General features: G+C 41.9%; 1 protein-coding gene across 5 annotated transcripts in view; it reads left to right on the plus strand.

The window, feature by feature from the left end:
* Positions 1–99: 99 nt before the first annotated feature.
* Washc2c (WASH complex subunit 2C) overlaps positions 100–14,747 on the plus strand; it is a 65,467-nt gene continuing 50,819 nt past the window's right edge. For all 5 annotated transcript variants that reach the window (XM_008837722.1, XM_008837725.1, XM_017799265.1 and 2 more), the window contains exons 1-5: positions 100–222; positions 759–923; positions 10,200–10,262; positions 12,802–12,975; positions 14,161–14,254. In XM_008837722.1, coding sequence (XP_008835944.1) covers positions 100–222; positions 759–923; positions 10,200–10,262; positions 12,802–12,975; positions 14,161–14,254 — 619 coding nt within the window. The remainder of the gene's footprint in view (positions 223–758; positions 924–10,199; positions 10,263–12,801; positions 12,976–14,160; positions 14,255–14,747) is intronic.

A 14,747-nucleotide genomic window follows, 5' to 3' on the forward strand; every position in this document is an offset into this window, starting at 1 on the left:
GGGGAGGGGGCTGAGCAGGGGCTGGGCAGGGCAGGGCAAGGCAAGGCAAGGGAAGGGCTCTGCTAGACTCAGCTCCTCTTGTCGTCCTTCCTGCCGCAGATGAACCAGACTAGCCCTGACCCCGAACGGGCACTGGCGCCCGAGCCCGTGTGGGAGCGGCCCTGGTCGGTGGAGGAAATCCGCAGGAGCAGCCAGAGCTGGTCCCTAGCGGCGGACGCGGGCGTGAGAAGCGGGCCAGGCGCGAGGGGGGAGGTCCCGGGCACAAATATCCACGCCCACCGCCTGCCCGTGCTCTGGGACACGTGTGTCCGCTGCGCCCACCAGATCCTAAGTGTGGCAGTCCCTGGCACCGAGGAGGAGCGGCCGGGTGGGAACTGCGGAGGATCCGGGGTCCCTTCCTCGCTGGGCGCCCTAGCCTTGCCTTTAACTCCACCCAGATGGGCAGGCAGATCCGTTTCCACCCAGGGCAGTTAGGACCTGGACCAAATGGGAGAGCAAACAAGCTAGTGTGTGGCTATTCACATTCACGAGTGGGACTCCTCAGTAACAACTAGAGCTTAAAAATTCCTTCATAAATGGGATACCAGTGTCCGTGGGCTGGATACCACTCGCTTGATGAACTTTCTTGTTTTTTTTTCGGTGCCACTTTTAAAAGCATCATCCATCCATGGTGAAAAGATTTGGGTTTTTTGTTTGTTTTGACCCAAGGAATAGATGTATGTAATGTTGATGCTTCTATATGTTTATTTTCAAAATAGCTACTCCAGTTTCTGCAGGACTTCTCACAGCACACTATATCCAGGACCCATGAAATCAAGAAACAGATGGATGGATTAATTCGGGAGACTAAAGCCACACATTGTCGACTGCATAATGTCTTCAATGACTTCCTTATGCTGTCTAACACCCAGTTCATTGAGAATGTGAGTTGTTTAATTACATCTGACTTTTAATATCTTTTGGGGAGCAAGAGCTATTTTAATTTGTACTTTTATTAGATTCCATTGTAAAGTTTGGTGGATATATTGGTTCTTGGTCACTGAAGTTCTTTTCTCTATGATAGTGTCTATTTATAAAAACATTTTATTTTTATTTTTTGTGTATGAGTATATTGCTTCCATGTAGGTAGGTGCACCCATGTTTTGCAGTACTGGCAGAGGTCAGTAGAGGGCGTCCAAGCCACTGGAACTGGAGTTACTGACAGTTGTTAGCTACCCTGTGGGTGCTGGTAATTGAGCCCAGGTCCTCTGTAAGAGCAGTCAGTGCTCTTTTTTATTTTTATTATTTATTTATTTATTTTTATTTTATGTGTATGCATGTATTGCCTGCACGTAGGTAAGTGCACCCATGTTGTGCAATGCCTGCGGAACAGAAGAGGCTGTTGGGTACCCTGGAACTGGAGTTACGGACAGTTGTTAGCTGCCATGTGGGTGCTGGGATTTGAACCCGTGTCAGTGCTCTTAACCACTGAGCTGTCTCTCCAGTCCCCAGTGTCTATTTTTTAGTAGTAGTTTGTGGGTTTTTCAAGCCACTAAAACAAACAAACAAACAAACAAACAAAAAACTAATGGTAAGACTTACTCATTTCAGTTTTTCCATCTCTTTAGTTTTGAGGGCACTGAACGGTTCTGCTGGATTGTGTGGCACTCAGATAAGCTATGTGCCTGGTTTGACCCTTTGAGAACCACTTATGGCTTTAGTGACTGAGTGGGTCAATTATGTTTGATAAATTATGTATGAATGTGTATACAGGTCTACTTTGAATTTTGTCAGCTACAGTTTTCTTATGATTGAAGAGTCAATGATACAGAATCAGCAATAAGCATGTTATTGAGCTTTAACTTAAACCCTATGTGACTTTTGTCTTCATGCTGAGTTTCTGCTAGGTGCTAAGAATACAGAAGGTGAATTACAATTTGCACCTTAAGTCAAAAAGTAGGAGCTGTGCATGGAGCCAAGTGAGTAAAGGGGAGGCAGGGGCAGCTTAGTTTCGCTGATCTGTGTTTCTCAAAAAGTGTCTAACTTTCTGAATTCATGGAAAGAATTTTTTTGGAGTTTTCATTTTATTCTTTGTTTCTTTTTTTGAGCTCACCATCATGCCCTGACTGACTAGAACTTCCTTTGTAGACCAAGTAGGTTCCAAACTTGTAGAGCTCTTCCTACCTCTGCTTGTACCACCATACCCATCAGTGAAGAAAGAATTGTTGAAGTAAGCTGTGTCCTGAGATTGTTAGATGTAAAGTACTATAGAATTTTCAAAATGTAAGATTATAAAGCCTATGGTTTAGGACTAAGAGAGTACCATGATGTAGCTGGTGTAGCGTGCTTATCGATTAGTAGCTCTGGCTGAAACTTCTAGTTTTTGGCAGGAGCTGTTTGTCAACAGCCTTAGAGATCTTTTTGCCAATTCTTTTCCTCCTCTTCCTCCTCCTCCTCTTCTTCTTTCTTCTTCCTTCTTCAGAGAGAGAGAGAGAGAGAGAGAGAGAGAGAGAACATACATGTACAAGCCTTGTTGTACGTGAGGTCAGAGAACAGCATTAGATTTGGTCCTCACATTCCATCTTGAGACAGGGGCATAGGTCAGTCTAGCTGATCTATTGAACCATTGACTCAGCCTCACCCATGTTTTCTTTAATGACAAAGGGAAACTTGTGAGTTTGAAATGTAACATGTATTCAAGGAAAATCAGTGTAAATAGAATGTACCTTATCTAGGATACATGGGAGTAGAAGTTGTTCAGATTTCAGGGTTTTTTAGATGTGGTTATGTTGCATAGACTTTAGGGGTTTGGCATCCCTAAACTGAAACAGACCCAAATCATGTCAGTGCTCAAAGTTTTGGATTTCAGATTTTTGGATTAGGCATGCTCAACCTTAAAGACATTTTCTGATCTGCACAGAACCTTCCTGGTTTGCCTGATATATATCTCCCCCGGAAGAGTCAGTAGGGGACTATGATGCCTGTAGCCTCATCTCCTGTCATCATGCTGAACTTGCTGTTCTAACTCTTGCTGTTCTCTCTCTTTCTCTTGGATCATATAACTCGGCTTTTCTGAGCAGTTACTGTTTCAGCTGCAGAGTGGGCACAGAACAGATGTGAGAGGTTTGCTCTTTTACTCAGTGTGTCTGCCGTACCAGACTGGAACAAGATCAAAGTGTTGGTGGGGAGGAGGCATCTTAAACATCATTTTCTAAATCACAGACTCTGTCTCTCTCAGTCTCTGTCTCTCAGTCTCTGTCTCTGTCTCTCAGCTTTTCTTTTCTGATAAAACGTCTTTAGAGTCTGAATTTTCTAGATTGTAGGTTTTGTGAAAAAAAACTTTTGTTAATAGTTCTTCCTTTTGTGTATTTGTGTTTCCATCCATCTCCACAGGGATGTATGATGTATACTGAAAAGTCATTACAGCGCTCCCATTGCAGTCAGCCACCAAATTCCTCTCAGGATGTGCTGTAGCCAGTACTGAATATAACTCTTCAGAAACCTTCTATAGCATTACATGCTGATGATGTTGGTAGGAAACTAGTGGTTAAGAAAACTGAAAAAAATTCTGCTTGCCAAAAATACCTATGACAATGATTGGGTCTCATACATGTTTTCTTCAGACTCTCACATTGGTTCTCATGTGTTACAATTCAGGCTAGATAATGCAGCCATTTAGTTTTGTAGAAATTCTTTGGAAAGATTATTTAAATTCATGTAGGTATTTGGGTTTTATTAATTAGACTCAAAGGTAGCTACACTGTCAGTTGCAAACTATATTTTAGAGTTACTGAAACAACCTGGTGTCATAGTTAGGGTTCTAGTGCTGTGATAAACACCATGACCAAAACCAATGAGGGAGGAAAGGGTTTATTTGGCTTACGTGTCCCAATCACAGTTCATTCTTGAGGGAAGTCAGGGCAGGAACTCAGGGCAGGAACCAGGAGGCAGGGAGCATAGAGGAACATAAACTGATTTTCAGGATCATTCTGTTAAATATACAAAAGCTGTGTTTTAATCATTTTCTTTCTGTATTTCAACATTTCTCTTGAAGAAACAGATGTCACTAAATTGCCAGGTACTGAACAACTTTTCAGGGGTAAAGCTCAGAGACTTGTTGGCCTGTACTGTCCTGCACAGACTGCCCCCCACCTGTGTTCTTTTACATGTTGTCCTTTGTTCTCCCTCCTTTGACACTGCCCCCTCCTCATGCCTGGGACATACCAAGTGTCTTTCTGACACCAGACCTTTGCTGACACTGCTCTGTGTGCCTCGCCTTTGATTGTAGTCTGTCTGCTCAGTTGATGTGTTCACTCTGAGCCTCTATACTAGGCAGGCCCCCCGCACAAGAGCTTGTGGAACACAAGCACACATTCTTTAGTAGTTCCTTAGCAATCCTAATTAAATTTTTTTTCATTGTATACACATGCATTGTGTGTGGTTCTGTGTTACTGGGGAAGACTTTTATACAAGTATACACCGTAAACAATCCAGATTTTCAAGTTACTGACCAGGCGTCATAATTTTGCTCAACATATTCTTAGAGCTCAGCACAGTCCTGACACACAGGCAACTCTGGATATCTGAATGACTGAATGAAAAACATAAATGATATGGACACGGCTGTGTGTAATCCTATAAACAATCCCTCTCCCTTGTTCCCCTTTCCCTGGCTCCCGGGTCATGTACCCTATTTCCTCAAATGAGGAAAAGCTCCAGTAGGTCACATACCAAAGATGATTAGCAATTCCACATACACCCATGACTATAACATCCACAGAGCTGTGAGATCAGCCTGGGAAGGGCGAGGGACATTAGCACTGATAATCTGCTGCCACTGAGTTCTTGAGATCCTTTTGCCCTCAATGACCTAATGGCTTTTGCTCCTCCCAAGGGGATGGTTTCTCAGATGCCTGTCGGGCTCACCAGCTGCAGGATGCTGACATCTTGGGAGGTAGATTTTAGTGAGTTAGGGGCAAAGGCTGAGTATAGGTGGTGTTCAGGCATCTGTCAGAATCAGCCTTTCAGATGAGCGGTTTCGTCATGTAAATTCTGAAGTAACTTCAATAGCTGTCCTACGTTAAAGTCTAGATAAAAATTCAAGCACCTTATTGTTCCTATCTTTGGAAATTTCCAAAGTAATGTATCATCTTTGTAGAGCAATTCTGAAGGGGAAAAGTAAGAACAGGAAATAAATCTTCTGAATTCCACTAACTAGAGAAGAATCTGTGTATCGACACAAATATTCTAAACCTATTCTCATGAAGGCATTAGGTTTAAAAAAATTAAACCTATGCTGGGCATGGTGGCACATGCCTTTAATCCCAGCACATGGGAGGCAGAGGCAGGCGGATCTCTGTGAGTTCAAGGCCAGCCTGATCTACATAGTGAGTTCCAGGGCAGCTGGGGCTACAGGGAGACCCCATCTCAAAATAAACGCCCCCAATAAAAGAAATCACCTGGAAGAGAATATTCCTGGAGGACTAAAAGCAAATTCTGTTTTAAGTAAACCAGCCAGTGAACAGTTTTGTGTGTTTCTCTCAAGTCTGGATGACTTGTGTGTGTGTGTGTGTGTGTGTGTGTGTGTGTGTGTGTGTGTGTCTAGGTTATCCTTAATTATTTGCTTAATGAATGAATTCAGTAAGTATTTATATATAGTTTACTATGAATCAAATCTTGCTTTCCTGTTTAACAAACATATTCCCTTAATTAGTTTCTACAGAACTTTGAGGCATTATTGTCACCTAAAACTCATGTAGCTGCAGCTGACCTGGAGGCTTCCTCCGTGAGGACTAGCTGTCATAGTATCAGATTGTGCTATGAAGACGGTGTGGCGAAGTTGAGAGGGATTGGGGCACGTGATGAGTTGGAGAGGTGAGAGGGAGGGGCAGAAGTAATGTCAGTACAGTACTCACGTATGAAAGTCTCAAAAATTAAAAAGGTATTTGGAATTTTACTTCATATATATATATATATATTTTTTTGTTTTTTGTTTTTTGTTTTTTTTGAGACAAGGTCTCCCTGTAGCCCCAGCTGGCCTGGACTCACTGTGTAGAACAGGCTGGCCTTGTACTCACAGAGATCTGCCTGCCTCTGCCTCCCGAGTGCTGGGATCAAAACACTTGGTATATTTTTAAATGATAGAAATAATGTTAATCTTGATTTTAGTGTTAGTACAAATGAGGATGATATTATATCCTTACTAAGGCAGTATAAAAAGCCAGCGAAAATTACCGTGGCGCGGGAAGGGAAGGAGCCCCTTGCTCTGCAGCCTCCCACAAGCTGAGAATAAAGGATTAAAGCACAGCCTACACACAGTAGCCAGAGGCTGGTGGGTATGGAGACCCTGAGGGGCAGATCACGTGGTGGCTGGAGACCTTGGGATCTGGCAGCTCAGCAAGGTGGACAGAATGACTTAAGACCAGAGGTGCAGAATCCCAGTGAAGCAGAGCACATTACAGTGAGGCCTGAGGAGCAAGACTGCAGATCCAAGGATAGCATCTCTGGAAGCAAGCTTCAGAAGGATGGGTCTCCAAGGGGTGCCATGGCTTTGGCTTTCCTGTCTCTTGTTCTTTCTGAGGCAATGTGTTGACATAATTATGTCAGTCTTGTTTAGACCTTTTAATTTCCTTGTAATCTAAGATTATAGGCATGAACCACATAGCTAATTACCCAAACTTCTTATTCAGAAACAGATACTGGTATTTATTTTTTTTAAAAATTGTCTTGTGTAAAATTTATGATTGCCTTGCTGTTCTTGTGCAGAGAACCTTATTTGCACATTATGGGAATCACATAGAACAGTAGATTTGGTTTTCTGACTTCTAACTCAAAATTTTTGAGCCATGAGCGGGTTTTTTTTGCCATTGATCATTTTTCTTGGAACTGAAGTTCAAAATCGAATTCTTTAGTCAGAGGTTACATTTAAAAATTCGTCGGATTATATTGGCAGATAGGTATGCTTCCTAGTGGTAGAGGCTTGGAAAATAGCTGAAATCCTGGTGGTAACAGTGAGATGTGGCACGTTTTTGCATAGTAAGCGGGAAATAGTGATTTGGAATAAATAACAGTTTTATCCTTTGATTTGGCAGTGCTATTTTTTAAAATATTTTATTTATTTTTATTTTATGTATATGAGTGTTACGCCTGCATGTAGGTAAGTGCACCTGGGTCGTGCAATGCCCGCAGAGGACAGAAGTGGCTGTCAGATCCCCTGGAACTGGAGTTACAGACAGTCGTTAGTTGCCATGTGGGTGCCGGGATTCAAACCTGGGTCTTCTGCAAGAACAACCAGTGTTCTTAACTGCTGAGCCGTCTCTCCAGCCCTGGCAGTCCTATTTTTGAGAAGTCTGCAGAAATAAAGAGACGAGTGTCTAAGAATATTGTGTCTTTAGAGCAGCTTTGTTTACAGTAGAAAAACCTGGAAGTTTCCTAAGTGTTTGCCAGTGGGAAGCTGATGAATTAATTAAAAAGATTAAGTCAAAGTTGTATGCATAAAATAGTTTTATGAGAATATTAGGTATTAAAAGAGTCAGATATGCATAATTAGGAGTACATTTTTATTTAAAAGCAGAGGCAGTGGATATGTGTAATTTTTATGTATGGGCTTTCAGGTACAAAATCACATATCAAGTGTAAATGTGCTATTCCAAGGATTAGGTTGTGAGCATCAAGAAAACTGTTTGTTGTTGCTGTGGTTTTACAGTCAGAGTCTCCCTGTAGCCCCAGTTGGTCTAGAACTTGCTATGTAGCTATGTTGACTAGGCTGGTTGGCTTTGATCTCACAGAGATCCACCTGCCTCTGCCTCCTCAGTGCTGGTGTTAAAGGCATGCGCCACTACACCTGGCAGAGGAGGGTACTTTTTTTTTTTTTTGTCTTTTCTGAGACAGGGTCTCCCTGTAGCCCCAGCTGTCCTGGAACTCGCTATGTAGACCAGGCTGGCCTTGAACTCACAGAGATCCGCCTGCCTCTGCCTCCCGAGTGCTGGGATTAAAGATGTACTTTTAAAAACATGTCTTACATAAATCTTTCTGCAGACTGAGCATTCTTTTTTAAAAATTTCACAACCCACCCAAACCTCTTCTTTCCAAGAGGTCGCCACCTATTTTGCTATCTTTGTGTGTGTATGCATGTGTGCGTGCATGTGTGCGTGCGTGTGTGTGTGCGTGTGTGTGTGTGTGTGTGTGTGTGTGTGTGTGTGTGTGAGAACACTGCATTTAACTAGGTTAGCTTACATGAGGATGAGTGGGAGTTGTTTACCCAAATAAGGGCAACATTCCAGTAACTACAGCACTGATGAAAAATTGCTCCCCCCCTCCTCCAACAGCTACTAACTGCCAGTAGCTCTCTTAACTTGGGGTGAGGCTTCATGAGCCCCTCCCCCATCCACACGAGTGTTGACAGCTCCATCTTGTGCAAGCGTCTTCGGCTGCTGTGAGTTCATGAGCACTATGGCCGTGTGATGTCTAGAAGACAGCAGTTCGCAGCACTGCTCCTCATCCTCCAGCTCCTACATTCTTTTGTTCCTGAGCCTTCAGGGGAATATGACACAGAGGTCTTGTTAGGACTGAGCATGCAACACGTACTCATCCTCAGTGCTTTGACCAGTTAGGAGTCTATGTGAACTGCTGCAAACTGCAAAAGAAGCTTCTCTGACCAGTGTTAAGAGCAGCTCTAATCTAGGGATATAAGCATGTTTGCAGGCATTTTGACAACATGTCAGTTTAGCAAAATGGTAGTAGTAGGTTCATACTCTAGGGCCCATCGCCTCCCAAGTCATGGGATTTTGGCCTGGTTTATACTACCAGGCATGAATTCCTTTCTGTGGAGCAGGCCTCACATGGTTATTTCCATAGCAATTATGCCACTATTTTTCCAGTGGGCACATCTTGCCTGATGTTTTGGTATTGTGGCACACATTGTCTGCTGCTGGGCAAGGACATTGATGACTTTTCTCCTCCAGCAGTCTAAATAGCAACTTCTGGCACTGGGAAAGTTATATAAGCAGGAGGAAGCTTCCAGATCATTTCTAGCTTGGCTCCTCTGTATCCTATAACCAGAGTGTGTGATGTCTTCTGTAGTAGCATCTTCTCATGTAGTTCTGATGAGCATAGGTTAAGCATTCTTATTCGAAAATGCAATGAAATCTGAAACTGAATGCCTGGCTTTAGATTTTGGATTTTCCAATTAGGTGTGCTAACAAAGTCTATGTAAAGATTCCAAAATCTAAAAAACTCAGATATAAAACCTTCACATCCCAAGCTTCAGATAAGGAATATTCAACCTGTACTGACCTAAATCTTGTAAATGGATTAGATTTATTCTTCTCAAAAGTACAGCTTAGTGAGTTTTAGTGTTTCTATTAATTTTTGAAAACATTTCTATTTTCCTGCTTGTATTGACTTTATAACAAGCATGCTATACTTCAGTAGTTAAAAAGTAAGTTTGAAAAGAAGTCACAGTGAGTTTCTAGAGTGATAACTATGTTTTCAAAAAGAGACTTGTGTGGCCGTGCATCTTCTGGTGAGTTGGTGCTGGCGTTTGCCATTTTGCTTTCTTTTAAATGAGATGGTGATAAAAATTCTTCAGCGGTTGTAAAAAGCAGAACGAAAGCACGTTTTGCCTTTGCCTTGTTGGTAAGTTGTATGGGTTGTCACCGGGTAGCCACCGCCAGTTTCCCTGAAGGTTTCTCTAGCTTTGCTCCAGTGGTCAGCGTTATCCCTTAAGGTAAGTGAAAAAGTGTGACAATTGGAATCATACTGTTTTTAGAACTCTGACAAACTGAAGAGTTCTTCATGTCTTCTTGTTGGTTGTATCTTGTTTCAATATTTAACTTTAAAGGGCTCAGCAGTTAAGAGCATTGGCTGCTCTTGCAGTGGACCCAGGTTTGATTCCCAGCACCCACATGGCAGCTAACAACTGTCTGTAACTCCAGTTTGAAAGAATATTATCCCCTTTTCTGGCCTCCGCAGGCATTGCACAACATGGGTACATTTACATACATGAAGGCAATACACTTATATACATAAAAAAAATTTTTCAAAAATATTTAACTTTAAATGAATAGCTTATGTTACCTGTGACCCTCTGCTAGTGGTTCAAATTGTTTTCTGAAAAGAAATTTCCTTTTCTAACTGCCTCTTTGTATTGAACTCTTTAACACTCTGAGTCATTTCAAATGTCACGTACCTTTTAAAAGTGAATTTGCTTGCATTCTTAGCGCGTGTACGATGAAGAAGTGGAGGAGCCGGTACTCAAGGCTGAGGCAGAAAAACCAGAACAGGTACTTACGTGAAATCACTGGCTGCAGTCCTAACTTAGATGCCTCATAGAAGAAGGGAGAGGGGTGCTGGGAAGAATATGGGAGCTACTGCTCCTGACAGCAGTCCAAGTGAACTGCTCCATTTTGTTTCTGAAAGCTTATTAAGTAATACAGAGGTGAAATTCCCCAATTTTGGCATGAGAGTCAAGCAGAGGCTACACAGTAACTAGTATGGGATTGCAGACCACAGAGGTTGCGGCCTCCTCTTCCTCCTCCCCTTTCCTCTCTTCCCTCTTCCTTTCCTGTCCTTCATCGTTTTCCTTTTCTTTTTCTCTTCCTATCCTTTAGAGTTGCGGAAGCCACTCTTCATAGGCTGTAAAGAAACAGGCCACAGACAGTGCTTTTTCAGAAGTGAATGTTACAGAGGTGGGGTCTCTGAAGACACAATTTCCACATCCTTTCATGAGTGTTTTCACTCTTTTTTCTATCAAATCAAAATTAAGTAGTAAGATAAACACACATTTAATGTGTGCCTATGTGAGGACCCTTTGCACGCAATGGGATGTGTTAAGATAGAGAGTGAACTGTGCAGTGAATAGTTACTGACTCTGTACTCAGACTGCAGGGAGCTGGTGACTTAGGAAACTCTTCTCTGTTTCAGTCTCTGTTGAGCCCATGTGTTGTAGCTGATCTGAGCTGCATGGCTGGCAAGTGTTTCGGAAGTTTGCACAAGGAAGGATTTGCTGTTAAGATAGCTGGGAAAAGCTTCAAGAATGAGATTTTAGCCAGCTGAGAAAGAAGGGCCGGAGTAAAAGGCAGTGGGTGGGTCCATGCCAGCCAGAGAGAATGCCATCAGCTGGGTTCAGGTGTGCCTGGTACTTTATGAACCTGGTTGTTGTGGGCTATCGTGGGTTATTTATTTATTACTTTTTAAAAGTACTGGGGATTGCACATAGGGCCTCTGCCTACATTATGTATGTTAGGCAAGCTCTCTGTCACTGAACTACATTTCCACCCCTGTGGACTATGTTTGTGGGAGATAGTGAAGGTCAGAAAAGAAGAAGGAAAGGAGAAGAGGGCTAGGTGTATGAAGGCTTTGGAAAACGGGCCGAGGGATCAAGGATCAGCAGTTCTCCCTGTTCCTGTGGCTTACCATGTGACTGACATGTGCATGCAGTTCCTTGCTATCCTCACATTGGAGCCCACCACCTCGGTAAGAGGTTCTGGCCTATAGTAGTGTTGTTGGGCTCTTGACACTTTTATTGCAGGGGTCACCTTCAGTCAGCTCTGACTTACTCAGAAAGAGTAAGTCACTTGGGAAAGTTGATATTCGGTCAGGAACAATGATTTGTAATAAACAAAGCTGTTAGATTAGGGAACCATATTAGAAAGCAGCTGTGGTTTGGCCTGTTTGCAGCATTTTTAGAAAAATAAATTTTAATAGCACTCAATAATTTGCTAATCAGTGAAGGGCAATAGTATCTGGTTATATCGAGCCAAAATTACATTTAAAAGTGGTCAGTATTTAGTGAGTTATTTTCCGAACACTACAGATCTAAAGGTCTAATTCAGCGGTAGAAGTCTTGCCTAACCCTGTGTTGGGGTCACCACTGTCCTAAAAATAGATGAGTCACTAGATCCACTATTTCATAAACTAGATCCACTATTTTCACAGATTCAGTGCAGTACTATCTTTTGAACTCAGAATCAAGCCTGCTAGAGTAGACAAAAGAGAGAACCAGACAAAAAAGTTAAATCAGAAATATTTAGGACTGAGATAAAAGACTAAAATGTTCAATTTTGCCCCATCAGCCCTCAGCCAAATACTGTGTGGTTTATTCTAAGAATAATATGTCTCACTAGAGAAAATAGCAGGTTTTTTTTTTTTTTTTCCCAACATTTCTCACAACTAATGACACACTTACAAACCAGGGCACTGTCATTGGTAGCCACTGACACAAGAAGAGACCTGTGGAAAGTTTTCAGCAGGTTGGCAGTCTGGACAACCTTGAGGGAAAGCCTTGTTCTGAGTCTATAGGCAGGATGGATGCAGATGAAACTGATTCTTTCCTGATGCAGAGCAGTTTATAAACTTAACCGTAATTGCCCAGTGCTTTATTTTTTAAATCTGTAATTGAAAAATGAAATCTCTCTGGAATATTTTGCTCTAGGTCTTTGCTCTCAAAACTTTCCAGCAGACCAAGTTAGTGGGATACATTTATGGTGAATTTGACATGATACTCATTTTTAGGACATTTTTATGTAACTTATTTTTCTCATTATTAGGACATTTTATATAACTTATTTAACTCACTGGTTCTGCTTCTGATTTTCCAGATGAAAAATTTGAAATTCTGGGGTTTTGAGTGGTTTGATACATGTCTAGAAAGTGACATACTTGAAATTAAAAGCTTACAAGTTTACTCCAAAGTCCATATCAAGATACTCAATAGAATCTGACCTTTTTTTAAAAAACATTTTTAATTAAATTTGGGGAGGGGCATGACTTTAGAAGTCACATATTGGAGATACACACTGAATGGTATTTATTTGTTTGTAGGAGAAGACTCGAGAACAGAAAGAAGTAGATCTGATTCCTAAAGTTCAGGAGGCTGTAAACTACGGATTACAAGTATTAGACAGTGCATTTGAGCAACTTGACATAAAAGCAGGGAATTCGGACTCCGAAGAAGAAGATGCTAATGAGCGAGTGGAACTGATCCTTGAACCAAAGGTAAAGCATTCAGTTCAGATATTTTTTATTATGTGTTGGGTACTTTTCCTGGGCACAGGATTCACAAGGCATGGACTTGATCTTTAGGAAGTGAGTGTGTTACTTAGCATTTCCAAAATGAGCCCCTCTCCTTACACAGCCTAACTTTGCACATTGATGGAAGATTTCAGTGTTACAAGGCAGCATGCCAAGTGTGACGGTGAAAAGATGCAGGACCCGGCTCCTCCTCCTCCTCTAAGGTTTTCATAATGGTCTGGTAGGAGAGAGGAGGCATTTCCGTGAGCAACCATCATCAGAACTCTGAAACAGAAGTGGTACAGCTGAGGTGCTGGGTGACAGTGAGATTCAAACTGGAGTTTTTTTTTTTTTTAATTTTCTTTTTAATGTTTAAACTTTTTTTTTTTTTAATTGTGTGCCTCTCTATTTGTGGGTGAGCATGCATGTGTCACAGTACATGATGTAAGTCCAAGGAAAATTTTGTGGAATCAGTTTTCTCCTACTTTTACATGGGTTCTGGGGATTGAACTCTGGTCGTCAGGCATAAGCATCTTTACCTACTGCACCATCTTGTTAGCCCATTTCTATTTTTAAACTAAAGTTTTATTATTTTTATTAGAAAAACGTATATTATATATATATCTTATACATGTTTTAAAATGTGTACATGTTGTGGTATGACTTATGCTAACTTAGATATATCTCACTTATTTTGTGGTGATAGCACTTAAAATCTGTCAGCGCTCTTTTAAAAATATACATAAAATACATCATTAAATATAGTCACCATGTTGTATTGTAGATCTCTTGATTCTTCCATCTGACTGAAGTTTTGTACCCTTTGACCGACGTCTTTTGTACTTGTTCTCTAGTCTGTGGGATACTGATGAGGTTTGGGCTGGGATTAGGATAGGGAAGCGCCTGAGAAGAGAGTCTCAGCTTGTGCTAAGGAAGACTACATCGGCTTGTTTTCTGCTTGGGCTGCTACAGCCAAAGCTGCCGGCCACATCCCTGTGCTTGGGGAAGGGGTCAGCTATAGTTAGGATGTGACGCTTTAAAAATCATGATTTTTGCTTTCAATCCTGCCGAGTTTCTTCTTTTCTACCTCTATTATGTTAGCTAGAGATGGTCAGGTGGAACCCTTTAGTTTCAATGTGTTTAACAGCCATGGCCTTTCTTTGCTTGAAGGATCTCTACATCGACCGTCCTTTACCCTACCTCATTGGGTCAAAGCTCTTCATGGAGCAGGAAGATGTAGGACTTGGAGAGCTGTCCAGTGAAGGTAGTCCTCACCAATGTGTGTGTCATGTTTGACATAGCTTAACTTTTTGTATTACATTAACATGGCAAGAGCATTTCTCTTAAAGTCGGCAGTGGGCCTGGGAAAGCTATTTGTCAGGAAGCATCAGAACTGTTCTCCTCTGATCCCCAACACCCTCCTAGCTGAGAAGAGAGGCTGTGGCCAAGGGGTGTGCCTCAGGATAGGACATCCTTTCCTTCTTCTTGACCCTCACTCAAATTTGTCAGTTAATATTTCACCACGTTTTATTCTTTATCTATAAATAGTTAATTTTTCTGAACCTGTTTGAGAGACATCAAGCCCCATTATGCTAATGTTCCCTGTATTTTTTCTTTACTTTCTTCTCCCTCCCTCTCTCCCTCCCTCCCACTTTATGTGTATGAGTGTTTTGCCTGCACGTATGTAAATGCGCCTGTGCATGCAATGCCCATGGAGGACAGAAGAGGCCATCAGATCCCCTGGAACTGGAGTTACG

The sequence above is a fragment of the Nannospalax galili genome, unplaced genomic scaffold, assembly GCF_000622305.1.
Source record: "Nannospalax galili isolate Female #2095 unplaced genomic scaffold, S.galili_v1.0 scaffold2819, whole genome shotgun sequence".
NCBI lineage: Eukaryota > Metazoa > Chordata > Mammalia > Rodentia > Spalacidae > Nannospalax > Nannospalax galili.